The sequence below is a fragment of the Haliaeetus leucocephalus genome, unplaced genomic scaffold (assembly GCF_000737465.1).
Source record: "Haliaeetus leucocephalus isolate CR32 unplaced genomic scaffold, Haliaeetus_leucocephalus-4.0 Scaffold696, whole genome shotgun sequence".
Lineage (NCBI taxonomy): Eukaryota > Metazoa > Chordata > Aves > Accipitriformes > Accipitridae > Haliaeetus > Haliaeetus leucocephalus.
Window position 1 is genome coordinate 3,598,950 of NW_010973132.1, and position 26,611 is coordinate 3,625,560.

The window sequence follows — 26,611 nt, forward strand, 5'->3', positions numbered from 1 at the left end:
AGATGGAACAGGACTGAAAACTGCCCACAGCCTAGTTCTTTGTACATTGTAGTTGCAATGCTTAAAGCAACAGCATTTCCAACTGTCACCTGAAGAAAAAAAAAAATAGAAAAGTTAAGTTTCCTCTGATACGTCTAGGCTTTATTGTTACTACTTTAGCAACAATTATTAAATTTCTAAGCAAATAAAATATTTCATTCCAAGAAAAAGTAATAGAAGCCAGACAAAGTGACTCAGTCTGTTTAAAACAAGGCATTTCCTCTGGAATTTGTTGCTTGATATCTAGTCCTCTTTATTATTCTATACAATACTCTCTCTGAAAGAGGAGCTGTTTCTCAGGAGAACTTTGGCTAATAAAAGGAAAATATTTCAGCTCAACATTGGTAATATCATTTAGGAAGGTGAACATAAAACCAGCAAAGAGTAAGCTAAGCAATTAACATAGTGGGGGCAAACTATGTGGGAATGGAGGAAAATAGAAATCTGATTTGAGCTAAATTGCTGAGAAACACTTATAAAACTGACACAGAAAGGAGTTTTTCAGTCTGTGCATCATAACTTAATATAGAAATTTTCTTTCATGACATAATTTAAATTATACCACTGACTATTTTCAAACTTGTGGTCACATGGGCTCTTATATAAGTAAATTAGCCCAATTTACCTAAAGGTATGATTTCTGAAAGACTACTTAAACCACACTTTGAAGTGAATTAAGCTAAATCAAATCAAGGTCACATTAACTCTGAAAGACGGTGTGCACAAAATCTATCAATGTAGTCCAACTGACCCTTCCTGAAAGACTGATTTGGATAGCCAAACATCCCTGGTAGAAAAATCTCAGCGATTTTAGTTAAGAGATGTAAGTACCACCATGATTCCCAGGGTAGATAGTGACCCTAAAAGCATACTCCATAGGCTTGCCCTAAAGTGAGACCTGTACCTCTGATAATCGTGGAATGGCTTGGGTTGGAAGGTACCTTAAAGATCATCTAGTTCCAACTCCCCTGATCTAGTTCCAACCCCCCTGAATCTACCAAGGGGTTGTGACAGAGAAAAACGCAGTTTTTTTCACCATCATTCTTCCAGCTGGGTCCAAAAGAACATTAAGCCCCTGTTAGAATTGCCCCTCTTGGGGCAGCTATTAAACTTGCAGATGTTTTCCAGTGACCCAGAAAAGCCTTCTCAATTTATTAAAATGCACTAGTCTAGGGTTCTAAAATCAATATGGGAAAACAAACTTAATACCTATGGCCAGGCTGGCAGCATTTCTCCCTTTTCAGGTCATGAGTGTGGGAGAACAGGTGAGTGCTGCAGCTGATCTGTTACATCACCTAATCCTGGCTCTGGCAAGCCCAGAGAGAAATAATAGTAAACAGTGAAGTCTATAAATGGCTCCAGAAACGACATCTTGTTTTTATATAGTTTTCTTTGAGTCGTTAACAGTCAGGCGCCACTACTACTGAAACTTATCGTTATTAAAACCACAAATGGGCTCAGTGTCCAAAAGGGTTCCCTTAGCTGGTTTAAAGGAAATAACAAAGTCCAACCCGTAGAGACCAAACAGTAACAAGAAAAAAAGATCCCAGAGAGATATTAGAATGTAGTATTTAAAACTGGACTTTAAAGGCCTCTTGTAAATGAGTGCTCCAGATACTGATCAAGGATAAATTGTGGTTTACAGAAATGGTTTAAACAACAAAAAAGAAACAGTGCACAACCTGTGGAAGGCTTCTACCAGCTCAGCTGACCAGCAATATGGGAGAGGAAGGCTTTTGGATTTGGCTTTTGAACACCAGTGAAACTGCCTGGCTGATGCTAAAGGATTGCTTGTGAAAATAGAGAACTTGATGCTAGTTTTAAAAGTGGAGGAACTGTGCTCTTAAACCTAATGATCACAGGGGGTCTATCAAATTCCGTTTCTCTTCTCCAACAGTGGCCAAAACCCAGATACCTCACTGAAAAGTGCCAGAAACCCTAAAGCGAGCAGTTATGGAATAGACATCATGTTAGGAAAAATGTTTTCCAAACCCCCATTAGTCAGACAATTGGCTTCACTGTGAAGTAGGACAGTTCATATTCTTACAGATATTGTGCTCTTTTTTTCCCCCATGCTTTTATATGTAACAACATAGTCCTATGTTTTCTCATTCTGCTTGAAAATATCTACTTCTCTTCTAAATTCTGCTGAATTCCTGGCCTCAAAAATATCTTGTGTCAATGTAGTCTACAATCTAATTGTATCTATTATAAAAAATTTCCTGTCTTTAAATTTATAGCCTATAACCAAATGCACAAACTGCAAAACTGAACAAATATGAGTTTTTAACAACCTCAAATTGTGCCAGGGGAGGTTTAGATTGGATATTAGGTAAAATTTCTTCCCTGAAAGGGTTGTCAAGCACTGGAACAGGCTGCCCAGTGAAGTGGTTGAGTCGCCATCCCTGGAGGTATTTAAAAGACATGTAGATGTGGCACTTAGGGACATGGTTTAGTGGTGGACTTGGCAGTGTTAGCTTTACAGTTGGACTTGATGCTCTTAAAAGGTCTTTTCCAACCTAAATGATTCTATGATTCATTGTAGCACAAATAATTTCAGATAACATCATTTTGTATGTTATGCCCATCCTCTTTTAAGACAATCTTACATTTTTCCAATCATTCTTCACTCTGGAGTGTCTCATTGTCTGCTCCCTAAATTATCCTCTCTTCCCACCTTTGAAATACTTCTATCATCTAACCCACATCCTTTTAAAGACAGAACAAGCCAAAGGCAGCGGAGTGGTCCAGGCAATTCTGGGCGGGGATACGAATAGGTAAGTTATAACATCCTGTTTGCCCTTTTTAACTGTGGCTGTTCTTTGAGTATAGATTAAAGTTGAGTTGCCAATAGTCACACTCAGCTCTTTCCTCCAATGGAATAAAGGCAGGTTATATGCATGCACAAGTAGTTTATTTATTTTCTGTTCTTTTGCCTTTGTCAGTAAAAACATAGACATCACTTCCAGTCCTCTTTTCCTTTTTTAAACTCCCTGGATTACATCCTGGGCTGGGATTTTTCTAATGGCAATGCAATAAACTGCAAAGTAATTTGGGAATTTTAGCCCCATCAGCTTCTGGGGAAGACGAGCCCAGCAGGCCTGCTTCCAGCCATGTGAAGTGCTCTGCCTCTCCTACATCCAGGGACAAGGGCTTTTCCCAGACAAGAACAGAAAGACCCCTATGGCTCAGGACTTTTCTACTAATTTCTACTTTCATGGGAACGAAGGACGATTTCTGATGCTCCCCACACCTCCCTCACCTGAGGACAAGGGTTGCAAAAAACCGGGAGAGGAGTGGTATGGACAGAAGGACACAGCTGTAAAGGACCTCCTTGGTCACCTTGTTCAGTCCCTGCTCTCTGGGACAAGGGTGCTACACAGTGCCCTTCATTAACTTATTACCATTCACCTTCACCTTAGGGTGCTTCCCCCACAGCTGTAGTCCCAACAGCCCCTGCCATTAGGCACCTTCTGACTTCCAACCTAAATCTAGGCAGAATGACTTCACACATGCATCTCCCTGTGCCATTTTGGCTCTTCAGCTTCACTAGCTCTTCTCCCTCTGAGGCGTCCCTCGGCCCTGGAGCACACTGCGCAGGGCATCACGCCTACCCCTTCCTCACAGCCAGGCCGCCATCTTGCCAACAACCCCTTCCTCAAGGCCAGGCCGCCATGTCACCACACTCCTCCACAGACATCCACCACAGAGACCACTCACGGCCTCCCAGCCTTGCCCGCAGCCTCTAACCTGTACAGACCGGCCGGGCTGGCGGGGAAAGCCCACCGTGGCCCCGCTCGGGGGTGTAGGAGCGGGGCGGGGGCTGAGGCCGCGCCTGCCCGGGCGGTTTTAGGCGCGGAACCCTGGCGGCATAGGGGCGTGTTCCCAGCCGGGGCGAGCGGCCGAGTAGCGCCGGGCCCTGAGCGCTGGGAGCGTCGGGCGCCTTGGAAACGGACGGAAACTGTGAGGGAGCGGCGGCGGGAGGATGCTGAGCCCCGAGCGGCTGTCGCTGCCGGGGCCCGAGTACCTGGGTGAGGAGCGGGGAGACGCGGCGGGGTAGCGCCCCGACGGGCCTCGTCCCCTGGAGAGGGCTCGGTGGGGCCGGGGGTGACTGTGGCCCGGCCCGGCCTGGCCTTCCCGAGGACAGCGGCGAGCGGCCTCACCCCTCAGGAGTGACTCCGTGTCCGCCTTCTCGGCTGGGGAGGGGGCGGCACCGGGAGGGGGTTACAGCTCGGTGTCGTAGGGCGCTGCTTCCCCGGGTGCTCCCCTGAGGTGGGAGGGCTGTGGGGCCCTCTTGGGCCGCTGCCCTTAGATGAAGGCAGCGCCGGCCTGAGGGAGGTGAGCTGCGGTCTCCTCTCCTGTCACATTTGCGATGTGAGTAGTAACAAGCAACGTCCAGCTGCTCCATGGTAGACTGTAACCTTATTTGGCCCATTACCAACCTGTTTTGCTCCCAGGTCTACATAAGCAACCGTATTTTATGCTCATTTCCCAGCATGTGTAAGGATGGCTTTTTTTCTGAAATAAGGTGACGTTGGTAATGTTTCCCACGTAAAATGGAAATCTTTTAACTTACAAAGCAGCCGCTCCCTTGCAGACTACATCCTTTTAAGCTGATTCTAACAGTCTGTGTTACTGCTTGATGTTCCAGGAAACTAAGGAGCGAAGTGATTCGGTGTTAATGTGTCAAAAATAATTAGGATGGAATAATGTCAATATGACTTCATTTAATTCCTAAAGAGGAGATGAATTACAGGTAGTAAGCATTTGGAATGTGTTCAAGACAGTATTTTTGAAGTGAAACTCTTCAGCCATTACTTTCTAGGCCTAAGAGGCTGTTTGGTAATGACTGTTATAAAGGTATACATCATTTACTGTGGCTTTCTTGTACAAGGAAAGGTCAGAAATGGCATGGATTGCTTTGTGCTACTTGTTCCACACGATTTTGCTGTCTCTGGACAAAACTAGAGAAACACTGCTGGCTTCCAGTAAATGGAAAACCTGTCTTGCAGGGAGGAGACTAACAGAGCTTAGTTTGTTCAGCCTAGCAATAGTGTCAGTGAGGAGGGATCCAACTGTTCTTTCAAAGCACATCATAGCACTAAAGAGAGATGAAGTATTTAAGCAAAGGAGTGATCTAATTCATCTTAGAGTAGAATCTCTTTGTGGTATTGCTGCTAGGCTGCTGTTAGGGTACTTTGTGCATACCTGCATAGCTGCAATGCTATTCTGTGTTAAGGAAACTCAAGGCAGAAAGAAGAGTTTGTTTAGGGCTCTGTTTGGGGTGATTCTCAGGAGACTCAGTTTGCTGAAGTTCTTATTGCTGATTTCAATTCTGGAGCTAGTTCAGGTATTCGAGAACAGTATTGCAGTGTGCCATGTAGATACACCCTTTGGTTTTGTGCTACTCTATCACACTACATCAGCATTTTCAACCTACGCATTAATAGAGAGACTCATAACTTTTCCAGAGTTGCTCTAGGCTGAAACTTGCAAAATTTCTTTTTTTTAATGAGCCAACTTGGTTTTAGGTTAATTTAATTGTTTTTAATGAAATAGGCACTTAACTTTTACTTGTGTGAAACTTGACAGTAAGGATTGAATCACTCAAAACAATCTAGGAAGCAGACAAAAAATTCTTAAAGTGTAAGAATAAACCAGTTTTCTGTTTAACATCTGAAGTTGAGAAATGAGTTCTAAGAGATGTGCAAGATTGTTAGGTGCAAGCAGCTTTATTAGCCTACTTAAAGTGAGCCACCTTTTATCTCTGTTCCACACGCTGATCTACCATTCCCTTTTCATTTTGTAAAACCTTCAAAATTATTCTGACATTGAGGTCAGAAAAAGACACACATGTAAGCGTGTCAGGTTGAGCAATAACTTGTATAAGAGCTTGTTCTGTTGATCACGTAGTATGTCCTTCTGTTTAGGTTGCAATATCTGTTGTCTATTAGAGGGGCAAAAAGTGTCTGCTACATTACAGTATTGTTATTAGCTGTAAATGTTACCAATAACAATGTTTTTGTCTTCATGAGACTTTGTAACTTATCAAACTGCTTACAGATCCTACTGAATGAATTGTGTATCAGCAGTAGGAAAGTGGTTAAAAAACAAACAAAACCCACAAAACCCCAACTCTCCCTGCCCCCCGCCCCCCATAAACACATCTCCCCACATGTTTTCATAAGATGCTTTTATGTTTTCTACATTGACCTGGTATTCTGAAGTCACCATTCTTTGGATTTGTTCTATTGTGTGCCTCAAAGTCTTGTTAATGTAGTTGTCTGATGTGGGGTTGTAAGCAATTGTGATAAGTTTTGCTTTCTGTAATTTTATTCTGAAGTTGTGTTGCCCCAGGCTGCCACATAAGGTATTCTCTGAGTCTCCCAGATCAGATGACACTGTCTTTCCTGACCTGGAATGGGCAAACTTCACCTAACCTCTTTTTCCCTTTTTCCTTTTTCAATATCAAAAACAGGCCAACAAATAAAACGAGTGGCCAAAATAACATTACATGCTACTTGCTGCATTAATCTTTTTTTTTTTTTTTCCCTTTCCTATTTGAGATGATTCTTTCACATCCAGTTTGGATGCTGAGGGAGATAAAAGCAGTTGTGAATTAAAATAGAAGTGAACAGGGAGAGAATTAAGCATTCACTTAAGATGAAAAATAATAGCAAAGCTTTGGTACAGCAGAGTTCCTGGAGAATAAAAATCAGGGCAACACATCTCATACCACAATGATTGTGGGACAGTAAGTAGAACAGAGATGACTGATACTCAGTGAATAGGAAAGGAGATGAGGTCTGCAGAGTTGGCAGAAAGGCTACAGTGAAGATGTTGTAACAAGCAGGACATTTTAAACAGTATTTTCACTGAATAAACAACATTTAGTGTTTGGGGATAGTGATGAAAATGTGTTTCTCATTTAATGAATGAGACTGGAACTACAGTAGGCAAAATGAGGCCTATTTGAGATACTTTTCCATGCCTTCCTCATTATGGTTTAATAACTGGTGATTGCTTAGTTATTTATAGCAGGCAATGGAGCACTTAGTGTATTGTTCTGCTCATGCAGCTGTCTTCTAAAGCTTCAAATTTTATCCCCCCCCCCCCCCCCGCCCCCTTCCCTGTTATGGAGAAAAAGCAGTAGATTATTGCAAATTTTTGAACTTTTATTTTTCTCTGGATTCTCCTCCCCTCTACTCCCCAACTCCAGGATGTGCTTTCTTTTCTTCCTTTGCCAATATGAGACATGTAAGAACACAAATACTCTGTTAGGGAAATGCCTTATCAGTAAAGCATGGGGCTATTGAGTGCCAGAAACATGGTTGTGTTTCCTCATCTCTCTCATAAGAGGTCTCAGGCTTCATGATTAGAAAGAACATTCATGGTATTGGTGCTTTTACAAAACTGAGTACCTCCCGACAGAGAACTTCAGTTGTGTGGAGACTTTGCAGGTACCTAGGGTTTACTTTTCTTCTGAACAGTCTTAAGAAATACTGATTTGGAAAGTCCAAGTGCAATAGTTTTCTTTAACAGCATAATCAATGTATAGGTTATGTTGTTATCCAGGCATCTCAGCTGATACTGAGTCTCCTCTTAGTCTAGATATTTGATGAGCTTCTGTGAGGCACTCTCGCTGAAACAGTTTATGGTCTAAAAAGCAGAAGAGAATGCCTTTTTTTATTTTTTTTATTTTTTTTTAATTTCTTGCCCTGTTGTACACATAGGACAACTATAACGTGGAAGATAAATGACTTCCCCACTGATGCACAGGGGTTTGTTTGCATGTAGAAATGTTAGTTAAGTTTGAATCTTCTTAGACTCAGTCTAGTACTTTCTCCAAAAGATGGAGATTTCGTCTCCAAACCTGCTGTTGCATTACAGGACTTCCACCTTAACTTGAAAGGTAACAGGTGAAATCTGATCCTGATTGAGGTACAGTTCCAGAACTGGAGAGTACATAGTCCTTCTACATTTGAGTATGAATAGGTAGGGAACCATTAGGCTACTTAATGCCTTATAGCAAGCTGGAATGACAGTTACTTCCACAACATTAATAATACACAGCATAAATTCAGTTTGTTTTGTTTTTTTTAAAAAAAAAGATAGCTCAACAATTTTGCATTGGTGAGGTGATGATTTCTAGCAGCTATACAACATCTTGCAGAAGGTGGTCTGCTGGAAGGACTTAGACAATTAAGTTAGTCTGTGTGCAGTCTCAGGAGTGCAAACTGAAAAAGTACAATGTCGTGGTTTGTGACAAATATGCTGATTAATTGTTTGAAACAAATTTTCAGTTATGGTCAAGATTAAATTATAAACTGAAACATTTATTAAACTTTTTGTTGAAAGTGGTTTTGAAACTGTGAAAGTATGAAATACAGTATAGTTATACTGTGTGGCCTCTTAGCATGTGTTCCTGAGTAACAGCGGATGTCTCGCATCATAGTGTTATCTTTGGTGTGACAAGGTCTACTTGTACTTCAAAAAAAAAATTTTTTTTCAGGGTTAATGGGAAGTTACACTGTGAAGCTGTGCAAAGCTGGAAGGAACTACAGCTGTAGTGATTTAGCTTTTAAGTTGATCGTTTTGTTTACATACTTCTCTTGCTCAGGCCATCCCTTAGCGATATCTGAAGAGATTAAATCCCTAATGAGAATGGGTGAAATCCTTAATGATATCTGAAACATTAAAAAGAGCATCCTGAAAGACCATTAATGCTGGAAAAACTTCCAGAGTTGACATGAATTTGTTCTTGCAGTTTGTATCCTTACTAATTCCCTCTTGCATCATTATTGTTTTGGTAATATTTGTATGAAATTGGTTTTGTGTTACTATAGATGTGACTTTCCTATGTGCATAATACAGTAGTGTCCTTAGTTAAGCTCCAGTTCAGAATAAATTCTGAATTAGTATTTAGCTGTTACTTTATATGCTCTCAGAGATTAAAAAATGGCAGAAGTATTCCAAATACATTAAAGCTTGTTGTGCTCTTGAACTTCTGATAACTGAAATGAATCTTAACATTAATTGCATCAAATAGTGTGTATTTTCAGCATTTCAGTTGAGGAGGAGGCAAATCACTAATAAAAGCTGGTCTTATTATCCAGGAATTCCCACCTGATTTTTTCAATATATTCAGTTATGCCAGGAATGAACCAGCCATTAAAAAAAAAGCCCTGTTATGTACATACAGTACAAATTGTTTTGGTAGGCAGCTCATGTTCCAGAATAAGTCATCTCTCATGAAGAGTTGAGCAATAATGTGGCTAGCTGATTTGATAATAATTTGATAAATACTTACCTCCACTACAGAGCTCTGTTCTGCTGCTTCTTTAAACAAGGTATGTGATTCGTGTTTTACTATCTGATACCAACTTATTCCAATCATACTCTTTCTTCAGGTCATTTGGCACACTTTATTTTTCTTTTGCAACATCTGCTGCTGTTTTTATTGCATCTATTGGCCGTCCCATGTTTGCTATTCCTTTCAAGTATGACAGGCAGCATCACTTCTTGGTAAGTGTGCTGATATACTGATCTTCAGTCTTTCTTCTCTTCCTTTAGAAAAGGCAAACCTGTTGGAAAGAGAAGCTTCTTATCAACATAGCATTAGGGAGATGCATCTAAGTTGTAAAACTGGGAAACTAATATGCAAAACCAGTACGGTTAACGTGATTGTGTTGCCAATACATGCTGAAGTAGGTATCATGTAACTGACACAAACAGTACTGTGGCACTTCCAAGGTCTTAATCCTCTCCGTTCCTCAGCACTGCTGATAATAAAAATATTACATATACGCAATATCATTACTTAAAAGTGACATGTATTCTTCCTTCCTCCTGAATTTCTGGCTTTGAGAATTTCAGTGCATATATTCTGTTTCATGCAGTGGTATTATTTGCATTAAATTCTCCCTCAAGATTTTTCAAGTATCAATGCTTGTTCTTACAGTATTTGTAATCAAACTTAAGAATTAACAGATTGTTTGTTCTCATAAAAAGATTGAAACAAGTAATTTGATGGCTTATAAAAGGACTATTTTTGCTATTTTAAATACACATGCGAAATGATTTGGTGCAGTTACGGCTAAATGGAATTAGTTGTGATTGTCTAATCTGTTGTTGTGATGTCCATAGACATTGTGGATTGACTGTGGATGTAATCCTCGTTTCTCCTTTTACTTATAAGATGGAGGAGATTTATATAATTTGGTCTGAATTGAACAGCCACTGTTCAGCCCTGCCTGAATTTGGTTCTAAGCTGAAAGTGGATTAATTCCAAAATTCACTTTAAACATTGGGCATGTGAGTGATGGTGGGGTGTGAGAATGTGAGTGTGGTGGTATTACCACCAGAGGCCATTCACCTAAGTGCTGCAGTGGCCAGCTTTGGAGGAGCTGTACTGTATATATTGCTACTGATTGAACAGAGGCTCTAACTGTAACCTCGCTGCTAGTGGTTTAGTGATAAGAATTAAAATATTCCGTGCAAAGCTATCTACTTAACATTAGGTCACGGGCTGCCCGAAGACTCCTCTGTGAACTTAATCCGTGAGATCCTTCTGTGAAATCTGCCTGGTAGTTCTTAAATCTGACAAAAAAGAGTAGCACCTACCAAATGAGTGTGGCAGGCACGCTTACTTACTGTTTGGGGTAGTTGCATGGGATTTCAGGAAAGAGTTTGGCAAATACAGATTGCTTTAGAAAGTTTTGTACGAGTAAGGAGGAGAACCTTTGTTGCGATAAGCCATAAACAAATAAAAGCTGAGGATGATAACCTGTTGTAACACCTCCTGTGTGGAAGCTGCAGTATACAGGAGTTCTATCAGGAAGAAAATGAGTAGAGACAGCAAGCTGTAATAGCACAATTGCGTGAGTATTTGGGCTTTACATTCTGATTTGGACTTGCTGCCTTATTATTGCAAAGTGAGCCTCAAAAGTATGAGCAACATGTATACCAATACACCATATCTCCCTGAATTTTCAAAAACTATTAAAACATATGAATCATCTCATTTATTTTGCACAGGACCTCACGGATTTATAACTCTGCTTGCATAAACAGTTAATGTTCCAGTATGGTTCCAGTGTTTGTTATGGAAAGTACCATTTGTATAAATTATGGAACTACTATTTTGCTATAACCAGACTCCTGGCACTTTATTTTGCCTTTCTGGCCTGCTAGAACCTGCCTGCATATTAGATTTTATTCTATGACTTTTCTGTGTAGGGTAGAGTTGGTTGGGTTATAAAACATACTACTCGTACCATTCCATGGAACTGGGCAGCCCACGAACAGGAAGCCAGAGCTGGAATTTGGTTTGGCAGTGTGAACTGTGCTACCTGGATAATAGCACAGCAGCCGAAGAGCCAAAGAGAGAGACTTCTCAAGGAGATTGCAAGTGCTATTTTATTTCAGTTTCTCTGCTCACCAATTTCTTCCCCGCCCCACGCCTCTACCTACGTTCTGGGAAATAGGGAGAGAGGTTCTTTGCCAGGATCCTTAGGCCATGCAACAAAAAGCTTAACAGAAGTACCCTTTTACCAGCAACTGTATTCAACAGTGACCCATGTCTATATGTGTACATTTTTAAGTGTGACAGAAATGTCTGAAATTCTGTGTTGAAAGTTAATTTATTCTCCAGGAGCAGACTCGAAGGTATTTGCTATAGAGGTCAGCCACATTGTGCTTTCTAGCACTGTGGGACCATGCCTGTCTATTCCCATAGGCTTTTAAGGGAGAGATTAATGACTCTAAAGAAGCAAAATAACAAAAATATATGTTTCATTGATAGGGCCTATTCTATGAAAGGAGTGTATACTTCCCCACAAAGTTTTGAGAATGGCTTTGCAGTTGAGCAGAAGTTATTGCAGGCTGAGATGAGTGGAAGCCTGTCTGCTAGTACCGTTTCCTGGCTTAATTTGGTACCGCTGACAGCTCAAGAGGGGCCTGAAAAGACAGTTTCTGAGTGCAAGATGGGCTGCATGAAGAAGAGGGAGGAAGGATGGGCTGAAATAAAGTTACCCAGTTGCTGTTATCTTGAGCCTGTGACTGAGCTGCACGACTCATTCCTCCCTCGGGGGACACAGGTGCGCAGAGCTATTTTTCTTTAATCACTCACATAAATTAAATTTATTCCTTTGCATTAAAATAATTAAATAAAGCTACGCCCTGTATCTTTTAGTACCAGATAATATCTTTGAACCTTTGGCTCACCATTTTGCTATCAGCTGCAAGGTATTTTCCAGGGTGTGCTTAACCAATTTTACCATTGTCCTGAAAAGTGTTCTAGGCAGAGAAATCCCCTGATAGCAATCAATGTTCATACATACTTTTAATCACTGTATCCACTGGGAATAATCATTTCCGGGCTTCTCTTTAAGTCCACCTGCCTCACACTAAGATGAAAGGGACTTCCATGCTGTGTATCAAGTGGTGCAGGCTTGATGCTTACCAGGATATTAAGCACAAATTAAAATGGTTTGAAGCATATTGATGTGGGTCTGAGGTTGGCCAGTTGCTGGTGAGGGGATGATGCTGCCAAGTCTGGAGCAGATTGGCAAGGAGCAAGAACAGCCCTTGCCTTTCCTATATCCCCTAAGGGTTATCTCCTGCTCCTTTTTAGGACACGACACTACTTGCAAAGGTGCAGTAGCATACGTGTTTAGGATGGAGGCGTGTGCTTTGGGAACAGGGTTTGTGTGCTTTCCAGGTTAGGAATGATTTTCCTGGGTTTGTTGTGACTTGTCTTCTGATTGTTGAACTTGTAGATTTGGAAAGTCTGCTGCGTGGTAGCTGGCGCATCACCCCAGACTCGGCTCTTTGTTGCTCTAACTTGATTTCTAGCCAAAAACATCAAAGGGGCTCAGTGGCAAATCTGTGTGGCTTCCTCCCTGGCAAATGCTTGGTTTGTACAGAGTCTGCCCCCTGCAGAAGCAGCAAAATGGTTTGTGTTGTCCCAAACTATCTTTACTCAATAGTCTTAAAAGTGAGTGGCATTCTGTGGTTGAGTACTGGCAGATCCACCACTTCTGAAATTTCCTTATGTTTGGTTTAGGCAGCTATTTGAGACTGACTCTTGAGCAATATAAATCTCTCTTGGCATTGAGACCTGTTCCCCACCTGCTACTCCAAGAACATTCATTGATGCTTGTATGGAAACAGATGTACTTTTATTTGCACCTTTAGGGAAAAAAAACTTTACAGAACAACCTTAGAGCTACTTGGCTTTGGTAAGGAGGGAAGGGCAGGGAACACCTAAAGCTCTGCAAAAGCTCCATCAATACAGCATTGACAATCTGTATAGGAAAGATGGCTGTGACTCAGAACAGAGATCAGGAACTTCTCTTGAGTAAGCATTTTCCAGTGAGGCAGTCTCACAACTCCTTCTCCTCTTCCTTCACTTCCAGAATCCCAGGGGATTTTGAAAAAGGGTCAGCACTGTTAATGACTAACTCTGTGTAGCCAGGAAAGAAAGCAGGATTTAGGTCAGGAATTTTACTATCCATATCTGGGGGAATGAAACCTCTACTCTCTAACTGAGGGAGCAAATGCTTGTTGGCTTGTTGTGTAAGGCACACAACCAGGCTGGTCTGGCTCTGGGCTTTGCAGGCCCCTTGTATTCTAATTTCTGTCTCTTACTGTCTTTTATTTGCAGCTCAAAGACATGTCCTCACGTACATGGAGGATGCAGTGAGCCAGCTGCTGGAGAACAGAGAAGATATTAGTCAGTATGGCATTGCCAGGTTCTTCACTGAATAGTAAGTACATCAGGATGCTGCCAATAGGGCCAGTCTGAGGGGGGCTTTTGGAAACAGGCAGGGTACATGGAGAATGGGGCTGGACACATGCTGATTATGTTGTGAATGCTGGATTTCACTGGGTTAGCCAAGGGCTGCCTGAGCATGTTTCGGAAACGTGCATGGGTTTCGTACAGTTCAGTACCTCTTCTGTTACAAACATTCATGTGAAGCAGTCACTTTGGGGAACAGAGCTTTTAAAAGCATATAGAAAACCAAATTCTGCTTGCCTTAATCAAGGCTGTTAGTATCAAAAGCAGAGACTGCTGCTGGTTTCAGCAGCACTCATTCTTCCTTTCTCTGAATTTGAACTGTTTTGTCTTCTTGTGTGATTGTTGGCCTATTGAATGCTTTAATAGAATGCCTCTTCCTCCCTTATAACCTGCATAAGTCCTTAAATAATGAACATAATAATTAACACAGATAATCTCTTCCTACTACTTTGGAAAGATTTTTTTTTTGGGGGGGGGAAAGCTATGTGCTGGTCTTCAGTGTTGTTGATGTTGACTCAGCCGATTGCTGTATGTTTTGCCAACTTGATCATGTATTGCACAATGTCTAAAACTCCAGGCAGCTTCATTAAAGATCTGTTGGTAATGTGTGTACTTGCAGTGGTGTCGTGGTTTAACCCCAGCCAGCAACTAAGCACCACGCAGCTGCTCACTTACTTCCCCCCCATCCAGTGGGATGGGGGAGAAAATCAGGAAAGGAAGTAAAACTCATGGGTTGAGATAAGAACGGTTTAATAGAACAGAAAAGAAGAAACTAATAATGATAATGATAACACTAATAAAATGACAACAGTAGTAATAAAAGGATTGGAATGTACAAATGATGCGCAGGGCAATTGCTCACCCCCCGCCGACCGACACCCAGCCAGTCCCCCAGTGGCGAACCCCTGCCCCCCACTTCCCAGTTCCTAAACTAGATGGGACGTCCCATGGTATGGAATACACTGTTGGCCAGTTTGGGTCAGGTGCCCTGGCTGGGCATGAGAAGCTGAAAAATCCTTGACTATAGTCTAAACACTACTGAGCAACAACTGAAAACATCAGTGTTATCAACATTCTTCACATACTGAACTCAAAACATAGCACTGTACCAGCTACTAGGAAGACAGTTAACTCTATCCCAGCTGAAACCAGGACAAGTGGTTATAAGTCTCTGTCTTTTGATGCCCATTTGAAAATCTTGCCTTGCTTGCTTCCTTCCTGTTACCTTTTTCTGAGGCAAATCAATGTGTAGAGTATTTCACAACAGTTTCTGTACTACAGTAGCGGAAGAGGATCTCAAAGCATAGGAATAGCTTGCTTTCTCAGTTGACCACAGTTTCTTTTTTTTTTGGGGGGGGGGGAAGGGGGTGTTTTGTTTTTTTTCTGCACATCAGTGTCCATCTGATCTCCAAATGAGGTCTAACTTGCTAGTTCGACTGATTGGACAACTTGCATTATATTTTCTTGCCCCATGTACATTTTCAATTTTTAAACAACTGAGATTCTCACTGGTAAATGAGTAACTAAGATAAATACTGCAGCAAGTTGGAGGGGAAATTCTTAAAGCTTCCCCCCCCCCCAAGACTAGTGTGATTTTGACCATCTTGGCAGAGGAGGTAAGATATCAGCTATCTTGCTACATCTGTTTGTATAACAGCTCTTTTAGATAGATGGCACTGTAACAAGAAAATATTGTTTCTTGGTAGTATGTTATCTCTTTTGCTCTCAACAAAGTACTTCCAACTTTCACGTGGCATGAGTGATCCATGTTGCAAAATCTGGAAGACCCATGCAAAACAGTATAAAGGCAATTTTACTAGAAGAATCAAACAGCTTATCAAGGCTGTTTAGTTTTACTGTTAACATTTCTCTGTAGCTTAGTAACTAGAATGAATACTGATTTTAAAAGACCTCAGAAATCTATTTTAGAAGCAAATAATACTTGGTACTACATGGATTTTATAATATTTTTTGTTGTTGTTTATGAAGTAGCTCAAACTCTCAGAACGACTCTGCATTCCCTCTTTGTAGACTACCAAAGTTAAAAAAATGCATAGTATCAGGCTACACAAACCAATGAGCAGTATACTTCCATGTTCTGAGCAAGTTGCAGTGGTCGCTGCTAAGTGGGGGTTGCAGAGAATTAATCATTGGGGTATTGGGGACAAATGAAGGTACAACCTGTGCACTTGACGTGATTGGGAATCACAATACTCCACCTGATGTAGGTGAGTTTCCACAGAAAGTAATACTGAGATAAGTCAGCTGAACAAATAGTAAACAAGAGCTTAAGAAAGATAAAGAGCATGACTACAATGACCTCCACCCACCAACAGGATTTCTTTACCAGAGTTGAAGGCAAGGTGGCTCTGAAATACCCAGCTGAATTCGTTATTCAGGCATCTCTCCAGATCGGATTTGGTTTGCACCTACTTTGAAGCTGACACCTCAGGGCCTTTTCTAAACTTCTGATCATATATACTTAAAAAATTAAATGGTGAGCAAGAGGTCTTCCATGCTTTCTGAAACTGCTCACATTGCTTCTCTATAGTATTTCTTCTTCATGACATGATAACCATCTTATTTTCATTTCCTATCCCTCTTCTACCTTTGAAAGAGTAAATAGTAATTCAAGGTTGTTATAACAAACAAAACTGTCACCATAGAGCACAACCCTCTGATCGACTTAGGTGCTGAAGATCGTGTTTTTCCCATTTATTTTCAAAGAAAGATGTGAATTTCTATAACGGCTTTTTGTTCACACTGAGTGTTCTGTAGAGCTTCTGATTTCTTGAAAGGCAGGAAAAGACTGCATGTTCGTTTCTTCTGTAAGTAATATAGAACTAGTCATTCTTTTTCTTTTTTTCTTTTTGCTTTTTTTTTTTTTTTTTTTTTAGTATGTCTGGAGTTAGCAGATCAAACTGTGTTCCTGTACCAAAGCACAAACAGGCTTAGTGATTTTGAGAGCTGTGAAACTCTTAAGATTTGAGATGTGGGATTCTTTATTTAAAGTGGAGAGTAAATGATCAGTAATATGGGTGTAGGTAGACTCAGAATACAAAGTTTCCTATTACGAAAGGCTCACAGGGCTTAGTGGTGAACCCTCACTGCCCAATAGATTTCTGTTCATCCATGCAACTTGTCAACATTTGTTCAGGCTGTGCTTTGAAGGCTACCCTGCTCTGCCAAGCAGATAAGCTTGATCTTGATTTTTATCTTTAATCTCAGTATCTTCAAACTCAAAGATAACTTGTGAGATTCCAGAAGGTTTGTTTACATTCTCCCAGTGTTTTCCTTGTTCTAGGTTATTCTAAGTGAGAGGATTGTCATGTGCATATTTTGAAGTATGCTGCAGTGATTTGAGATGAAGGGACTTGATTGGGACAGCTGTCCAGTTTTTAACATTTTGCTTTCTCTATTTATGCTCACTTAAAATTAGAGACCAAGCCCAGGGTTTAGAAAGCTAGCAGTAAGGCCCAAGAAAGTGACTTTTTTCTCCCCCCCCCCTTTTTTTTTTTTAAATGTGCATGGGATAAAGTAATGAGTTCTGTAACTTTTCAGAAGTAATGAAGTTAGTGTGTCAAGGATGGGTGTTAGATATTCTCCAAACTCTTCTCAGAGGGCACACTTTTCAATAGAGTGGTGTTCCATGGACCTTTCTTGCTGGATTCACGACTCGAGCAATCATGGACTCTGCATCATGCATTGCAATGCCCCACCTCACCATGAGTCACTTCAAATGTTTGTGCTAGTTACAACAACTATTTTTATGGGTAGTTAAGAAAATTTTGTTGGGGTTTAGCTTACCTGAGTGAAATTTCATAGCTGAAAACTATGTGGTCATGTAGCTCTGTATGGATCAAGCAGTAAGTGTTTTGCAGGCAATGAGTGTTTCTAGTTGTTTCTAGGCAATGAAATTGGCTAGGTATTCTACTGCTACCCACAGCCTAGCACCAGGATTGCTGATTGCAGAGGGCTGACCTTCATCTCTATGTTTCTCCTTGCAGAATATTTTTAGTCTTCAAGGATGTTTTTTCTCCTACTTTATTCCATTGTTCATTTGTCCCAATCATGTGGACATCTGCTTTCAATTTTGGGAGTACCTTGAGGCTTCCCTCATCTGACTCACCCCTGACTCTTACAGGAATAGAGATCAATCACCCTTCTGCCAATTAATCCACATCTTTTAGCTAAACAAATAAAATGCCTCTCTTAGGACTAGTCTTGATTTTATAGATATGCTGAAATGCTACTGGTATTTGTTCATTACAAACCCAAGAAATCTCTGCACTGGTTTTGAATCTGCATGAAATGCAGACTCTTGAAAGCCCTCTGTGTAATTACACACTAATGCTGCTTTACTTCTTCCAGGCTAACTTCTGTGCCAACATATCTTAAAGGGACATGATCCTCCTATACATTATTTATCATCCTGTTTTCTTGATCTTTCCTGTACTGAAGAAAAACAGGGCCCCCATGCTAATGCATTTGATCACAGAGAGGGAATATGCATAGCATCCCACTTTGTATTTTCTGGGATCTTAAAGGAGTCTGTGTGGCTTTTTTTTCACTTCAGCTGGAAGAAGCAGCAACAAAAATTTTTGACCAAGAGACTTCCTACTAGTAATTTTTGCTTTTCTTCTGGGCTAACCCTTTGCTTGAAACTTTCTCTTCTGGTTTGCAGGTAGATGTGCTACTCTGTTCAAGACTCTTTGGAAAGCTCAGAAGTATTGATCAGCGATAACTTACCTTGGGCAGGAGACTCTTCTTCCTATCACTTTTATAGTATATTTGATAAACAAAACACAAGTGAACTAGAGACACAGGAAAAGGCATTTTTCTGTCTATGTTCTTCTCCCAAAACACTTCTTGTTTCTTTTGTGTCTGGTGAAATGTCTTCCTGATCACCTGCCAACTGGAGCATGATTGAGAAAGACATCTTGCTTTTAGCTTGCAGATGGAGCACTACTACTTTGGGCTCCGCAAACTGATGTCTGAGATCCCCTTTTTCTGTGAAGGATGTTTCTGCTGGCTCTAACTTGAAGTGCCCCTGCTGGATCTTGTGTGACAGTTTGCTAATATTTATCTGAGAGGGTGTCTGTGATGTGTGTGTTTGGGGGGGGGGCGGTCGGGGGTCAGATACTGCTTTTAGATCTGTTGTGTGCCTGGCAATTCAAAATACCACGTCTGTGCTGTGTAGAGCCCTGTTCTACACAAAAGAATATTTGCTTTGTTCATGGTAGCAGGACTGGCAGTGCTATATAGTTTGAGATCCTTGGATAGGAAGATGTTATCATAGTGAGACGTATCAACTTCTAGCAATGAAAGTACCTCATTTTCTCTTGTTGTCTGGATTGGCTGGAACAATTTGTTCAACTCATTCCTTAGAGACAAATATGATACTGCTCTCTTGACTTTCTCTGGCAATAGCAGTGACACAGGCTTTGGTATCAGAAGAACTTTTGGCTTGTTCAGTCCTGTACTGCTGTACAACATTACCTAAATAAATCTGTAGAGTAAACAATGTCCTCCTCTTTAAAATAGTCTCAGTACCCTTTGCGGGGGAGGGCGGGGGGAAGCGCCAGAAACAGGGCAGATGGGATGCCCATGAGAAATAAGCCACTCGCTGAAGACAACCTTAATTGGCAACTGGAAATAAGATGAATTATCTGCTTATAAAGTGGAGAGATTCTCAGAGCTAGCTTAAAGCCATCAATTTTTAGTTTTTGGGGGGTTTTTTGCATCTCTCTGTTTGTAGGCCTTATCATCGTCATCATCTTGCCGTCGTCTGCTCTGCATCTTTCCCCTTTTCACAGTAACTTGTTCTGTCTTGTTCGCAAGGATAGTGTAAGCTCTTCAAGACAGAAGTGATATTGTACTGCATGTACTTTACAACATCTAGCATTGTAGAACGTTGTGTCCATGCTTTGTACAATTGTAGTATAAAGAGCAAAAATAGTAATGAGAAGGTCCTTAGGGCTTTGACAGGTTGTGCCAGATTCCCTGAGAGATGGAGCCATTCATTAGAATTTCTCAGTAAAACTGTTTGGGGGAGGGGCATTGGTGTTCGGGTTTTTTTGTGTTAATTCTGTGTGTTTTGAACAAATCAGTAGCCTCTGGGAGGTAACAATACTTTCAGGTTCTTAGATAAAATGCTGATATTCTCTCTGATATAATCTTATGAGTGATTGCAAAAATAATATTTCCTGTGTTCCTCCAAAACTCTCAGGATTCCTACATGTCTTCTGCTCTGGAGAGAAAAAGACAAAATTATCACACTCAATGCAACACTGCACTGAGCCATGCAATTGGTGCAAAGATGCTGCTGTCAATGACCTAGCTGTGAAGCAGCCCTTTGGGCTGAAAATTTCAGCTGGTATAATGTGCTTGATGGTTCCCGACAGGCTCTCACTTGGGATTCCTTGATCCCTAGGGCACTGCCTGAGAGTGCTGTCTGCCTCTCTTTTGCTCTTCAGTTATCGGTGGAAAGAGAATGAATATATGCACTCAGACACAGCACTTGTGCCAGAAGCTCTGAGGAGTAGATTTTGCAGCTAATGTGAATGAGTTGCTATGAGAGAGACATTTTCAAACTCTCTCTGCACAGAGTACATGGATTTGCAGGACTGCATTTGTTGACAAATCTTTCTGGGGAACCTCTATTAGTTGCATGTTTCTCCACTTAGAGTGGTGCTAATGGACACAAAGCCTTTCTGTTAAAGTCCATTTGTTGCCTTCCAGTCTTACCTCTACAGAGAAGAGTTGTCAGAATGGCAGTCTCTTCCTTGTAATCTAAGTTTCTCCAACCCATATTAGAAATTGGATTTCAATACCCCTAGTCTACTGTGCATGCGGTATGCGTTTTGTATGAGACCTATGGAAGATTTGGGTGTTGTGGATAACTTGATTTATTTGTGATTAAAGTTATATATATTTTGTCCAGAACCTCTAGATCTGCCACCTGAAGGGTGGTGTTTTTATTACAGAATTGCTTGACAGCAGAAACAGCATTGGTATCTTCATGTGACAGGCAGGATCTATGAATTCCTGGTTTTCCCAGAGTTGTTTCTTTGTAACAAACATTGCAACAAGTCCTAGCCTGACAAATATGCTGATTGGGATGACTGCTGTTGAGTAAACAGCTGGAAAAAATGCATATATTAATGGGAATAACACACTGATTCCTACTGTAGTTTGTGGGCTGCCAATATACTAGAAAATGTAGTGTTTTATTCCCACATACTCAAGAATCTTACAGGTGAGTGGTTACTCAGATGAGTCCAAACCCTGGCAAAGAAATATGGGGGGGGGGGGGGGGGGAAAAAAACCTGTTTGGTAAGCAGGACAATCTCGGAAGGCTTATAGCCAAAGGAGTAACATAGAATTGAACATGAAAGACAATGTTTACCATTGATGGTGCATGCGATAATACACTCTGCTCAGGAAATTTATAATACTGTTTTGGTGACAGAAAAATCTAGGGAACTTGCCATAGCATATGAATGTTAGCACTTGATATCAGCATCTCGTGAGCACAGGGTAGTTAGTTATCTGTAGATAACCCTTCACTTATGCGCTGATTTGAGCTGCACTCTGCTCTTGCTATTTGAAGAGAGGCAATCACAGCTTTTATATGCAGTGTGGTCAAATTATGATGCTTCTAGTATGTATTCACTGGTGTAGCAGTGCAGTCTTTGCCCACTTTCCTACTCCTTTACATCATGGAAATTACATATTTATTTGTGGTCTTTGTCAGAATAGTTGCAGCAGAAGTGGACTGGCTACCTTATGGAGACCTTATGTAGTCGAGTATGTTTGTATTTCTTACAACCTTGAATGTTGAAATGCAACGCATTGAGCTTCCTAATGATGGTTAAAGCTAATTGCATATAGGCAGTATTGATAGCTAATAAAACTGAAAAACAGATGTTAGAAATGTTCCAAAAGCCAAAGTCCAGAAACCTGGCAAATGGTACAAGCTTTAGGACTATATGTGTCTGACAACTGTGTTTGTGTTTTCTCTCTGGGCTGGAGTTGAATGTACTACCCTCTGTCTAGTCTTAGCTCATAACTCTAGCATAATTCTGTTTATGCTTCCAATTTTTTTATTGCTTTTCATCATAGTTGTTAATGTTACTTGTACAAATTTGGAGATGTATACATGATCCCTGCTGGGAGTTAAAATTGGACTTTTGTGACACACTTCAAATGTGTAAATTTATTCTTGAAACAAGTCTGGATAATTTAGGGAGAGAGCGAAAAGGACAAAATCCTAAGGTTTGCTGAAAATTGATCTCTCTGATCTTGATCAGAAGGCAATAGAGAAGTAATTTTTCTTGGTTATGTGCATTTATGATACCATTTCCCTACTCCTCAGTCCATCCCACTGTCTGCATTTGGCAGTACAACAAAATGATAGGCAAGTCATTGCTGTTCCTAAGAAAATCTTTACGGAGCCTCCTATACACGTGCTCTTTGTGGTTATTTTGCCATAAGTCATTTCATCAGTTGGGTATTTCATAGTGCTCATCAGGTCCTTTTTGGGATGCTACAGGGTGTTTTGTTTAATTTTATTTTCTCCATCAGTCTACTTGTTTTTAATATCTGTGGTATTAGGTAGTTCCTGCCTTATTCCTGTGCTTGCATTTCTGATCACAAATCTCTGCTCTGTTTTAGTTTGTATTCTTGCAGAAGTGAAAGGGCCCTTAAGTCAGAATTGGTGAACTGTGGCAATCTTATATTGTCCATCTTCCACTGAGGAGAGGTCTGTAGTAGAGCTCACCGTGATGCAAAATAGATATTCAGTGCTGAGATCACAGTTTGACAAGCACCTTTCTCCATAATTCTGGAAAACTGCTCAGCTGTGCTTGCTGTTGGAATTCACTCTGTTGGAATATATAGGAAAAAACAAGAAAGATAAATAGTGACATATTCACAACAGATGTAGTGGGACTATTTACAGTCTTTTGCATACAATCTGCAACGTGTATATAAAGCAGTAATCTCTTTTCATGCTTGGTCACATGCTGTAAGGATTGGATTTCCTGCAGCTTCTGTAAATGTTTTGAAGAAAACTGGTTTAGTAATGTGAAATTGGCACCTGGAATTCAGTAGAAATGCACTAGGGAATAGCAGCTTTGGAAAAACATAATAATGTAGGAAGTTTGGTACACATTTGTGTGTTTTCCCTTATTATATGTGGGGGCTTTTACTTTTAAGAATTAAAAGGCATAGTTTTATCATTTTTCTGTCAGGAATTTTTTTTTTTTTTTTTGGAACATACTGTTTCCTCCAATAAAATTTTTGATGTCTCAAGCTGTAAGAGAACCGCTGTTGAATACATGATAGCTTCATCAATAACTATACTTTTCTCTGTATTACTAACTCATATGGTTTAGTTCTGGTTTTAATTAAGCGTTTTGGTGTGAGTCTAGGCTACTATATGTATATAGGAGATCAGTTTCAGAGGAGTTCTTGGCTTCCATCTAGCTAAGCTTATAAGACTTTGTATTAAATTGGAGTAAAGTAGTGTAAGTTTGAGGAACACTTTATTTTTTCCCTGAAAGATCTTTAAGAAAAGATGGATCAGAATTTGAGGTTGGGTGGGTTTTTTTGGTTTTGTGGTGTTGGAAGGACTTTTGTATTCATTCTTAAGCTGTAAAATGTTGTGGTATCACAGAAAATCTTGAGGAGCATTTCTGATTGTCTTGCTAAGAATATTTGTGTTCCAATGTAGACACGGTCAACAAATGTAAAATTTCTCCTAAATTGGATATGCCAAGCTGTAAAACTCAACAAATGCCTGTAACAATGGGAAGTGATAAGATCCCATAATAGGATTCCTTATCCTTTACAGGATAAAATCCCTTAACTGTCTCTGAATGCCCGTGAATAGCAAACTGCTGAAAGTCTTGTAGCGTGCCTGAAAAATCTATTTTAAAAATATGGTTTATCTTCCTTTTCTTAAAAAAAAAAAAAAAAAAAAGGAAGAAAAAGTCTAGTTTCTGGAAATCTGGATGTCTTCAGAGAACCGGAGACTTTCTGTGCTGTGTAGTGTTGAAACTACACAGATTCCAGAACACATCAGCTTTAGAGACTTGCAGTAACCTCATGTCCTGCAAAACTAATCCTATTGTGTATCTTCAAATGAATTGAACAAACTGTAGCTGGTCAACACTGTAGCCAAGCAGCTGTGGTGAGCACAAAGTGCTTTAGCTAAGCAATCTCGAAATGCAGAGTTAGCATTAATGTCAAATGATGAAGCTTCATCTATATTAAGAAATTTTGGCAAGGTTCATTTGTTGCCATGATGGAAATATTGGACGCTGCTCAGTCTTTGAGGTGCTATAGTTCTTGCCAAGGCAACTGAATAGGTGAGAAAGTATTAGTTGTAAATTTTTTTCTTTTTCTGAAATTCTCCAGTCTAACCAAGACTGAAAAGAGCAAATATGGGGGCTGCATGCATGGCACCAGTATTGAATCTCTTTGGAACAGTAATTAAGTTATATTTCAGTAGTTCCTGCATCATCACAGTCATAATGTGACTGTGCTGCTACCTTTTAAAATAATTAAAAGTCTAATTTATAAAACATGGAACTGTCTTACAATAAGAGATACACGAGACTACGTGCAGAATGGAGCAAGCAGGCCCTTACTCATGCTTATACTTTGGCCTCAACTTTCTGAGAAGCCAGTTTGCCTTCACTTGGCATTATGCTTTGATCTCAGCAGTACAAGATGGGTGCAGTTATTCAATAATTTTCAAATTCATACTCTTCTTTCAGTGGACATTGACATTTTGGTATCAAAATCCATCTCCAGCCGATGTCAATTCCATAGCTACTTCCAGAACTGTTGTCAGACTAGAGGAAATCTGAAGACTACCTTGTGTTGCTTGTATTTTTAATAGTGTTTCTCTTCTTTGTGCCATCTTCTCGCCCTTGCCACAGGTTCATTGCATGGTTTCTATAGCATCTTGTAGCTGGTGAATGAATTTCACAGCGTGATAGGGAGGGCAGAAATACATCTGCTGGTTAATAAAGGAAGCCAAAGAATGGAGATCACGGCTTTATGACAGTAAAGCTTATTGAGGACTTCTCCCATACCCTCAGCATATAGAAGGTTATAAAGCAGTTCAATAAGGAATTTTCTTCTTGCCCCAAAATGTCTAGTTGGACCAGTTTGAACAAATACTAAATACGTTAGCTGGAGAGTTAGCCGTTTTCTTTGTGTAGTTATAATTCTGGTACTTTTTGTTATTTATTTATTTGTTTTAGGTTTTGTGGGGGGAAAGGGCAAGGGTTTTTGAGGGAAGCTGGGTAGCAACTTGCAATATCTCCATAAAACTAGTTATAATGGTATTCATGCAGCTGTCTCTGTGGTGCACAACTCGCTGTTTTCTACTGTAAAAACTAAATCTCTGTTTATACCAGCAAGACCTTTTCAGACTCACTGAAACACCATGTGGTCTGAAATAGCACCTGATGAGACTGAAAGAGCTAGTGCTGCGTGATTGATGCTTATCTCTGAAGGCTTCTTTACTTTTCCCTTAAGCACCTTGGAGGGCTTCTGCAGGGCTATTTACCATCTTCCATTGTATGCCCTTTCCCATCTTCCTGAATACTAGGTTTCCCAGCTCATAACTCTTAAGAAGAAGCTTTATTTCAGAGTAGAAAGGGGCCCCAATATGTGGCCTATTATATCCATATCAGCTTGCTTACCCTTTTCAAATGGCTATTGTGTTTTAATAGGGCCCTGCCTGGCAGGGGGAGTCTTTAATTCCTACTACATAAGAATGGCCAGCTTGAGTTACAGCAAACTGCAGGATGCTGCTCTGATCAAAAGGCCTCTGTTTTTAGAGATCTCCCCCCTTCCCATTTGCTTTTTTTTTTTTTTTTTTTTTTTTTAAATCCTGGGCTAATAATTCAACACAGTAAGGTCATTTTAGCTTTTGATTTGAAAGCTTCAAGGTGTTAAATTACTGACCTAGTATAGGAAAAATTAAGGGAGGGGGACTCTAAAAAAGATAAAGGGATTCTGGGTAATAAAGAGCAAGCACAGCAACTCCTTTAATCCTTTCCTTCTCCAGAATCTGTAGACTGGTCTCAGAGGGTTTGATTTGCTACAAAGCAACATAAGAAAGCTTGTTCGCTGCCTGCTCTGAGCTGTGTCACAGGTGGTGTGGTTCATTTCCTTTCAAAGAGTACTTGGGATAATCTCTGTACCACCTGTATTAATTCTGCCATGAATACAGATATTCCTGAGCCTATACCAAGAAGCCTGAAAACAAATCATTAAAATTTGTGTCACTCCTTTCCCTCTTTCCACACCCTTCAGCTGAAATAAACTTGAGTGGGTGAGACAGAAAGGATCGCAAAAAATCCAGTCTCTGTGTTTGCAGTGTTACATCACCCAGTCTCACCAAATGTTGAGAGTGTTAATGATTTCCTATCTGCCTGGCTGTTAAAAAAGGATTTTTTCTTAAAGCCAGTCATCAGGAATAACTTTCAGCATCTGTTTCGTCTTAACACTGCTAACACATTTCAGAGGAAGTGCCTAAAAAGCACTGCTAATTTCATTAGAGGAAGATGGTGATTTCCTGAGGCTGACTTCATTGTCCCAAATTTTAATATCGGTGGAATTTTAAACAGCACTTGATAGAACAGCTTTGAATTGAGAAATGCTAATGCTCCTATGCTACCTTCCAAGAGGGATAGCTAAAGAAACAATCCCATGATCGGTCTGAATATTGCAAGTAGTGTAGTTCACTTA

At 40.4% G+C, this 26,611-nt stretch overlaps 1 protein-coding gene across 2 annotated transcripts in view; it reads left to right on the top strand.

The window, feature by feature from the left end:
• The first annotated feature begins 4,016 nt into the window (after positions 1 to 4,016).
• Positions 4,017 to 26,611, top strand: part of LOC104839693 (chromosome unknown open reading frame, human C11orf49) — an 86,028-nt gene continuing 63,433 nt past the window's right edge. For both annotated transcript variants that reach the window (XM_010580127.1, XM_010580128.1), the window contains exons 1-2: positions 4,017 to 4,070; positions 13,706 to 13,808. In XM_010580127.1, coding sequence (XP_010578429.1) covers positions 4,025 to 4,070; positions 13,706 to 13,808 — 149 coding nt within the window. In that variant the 5' untranslated portion in view covers positions 4,017 to 4,024. The remainder of the gene's footprint in view (positions 4,071 to 13,705; positions 13,809 to 26,611) is intronic.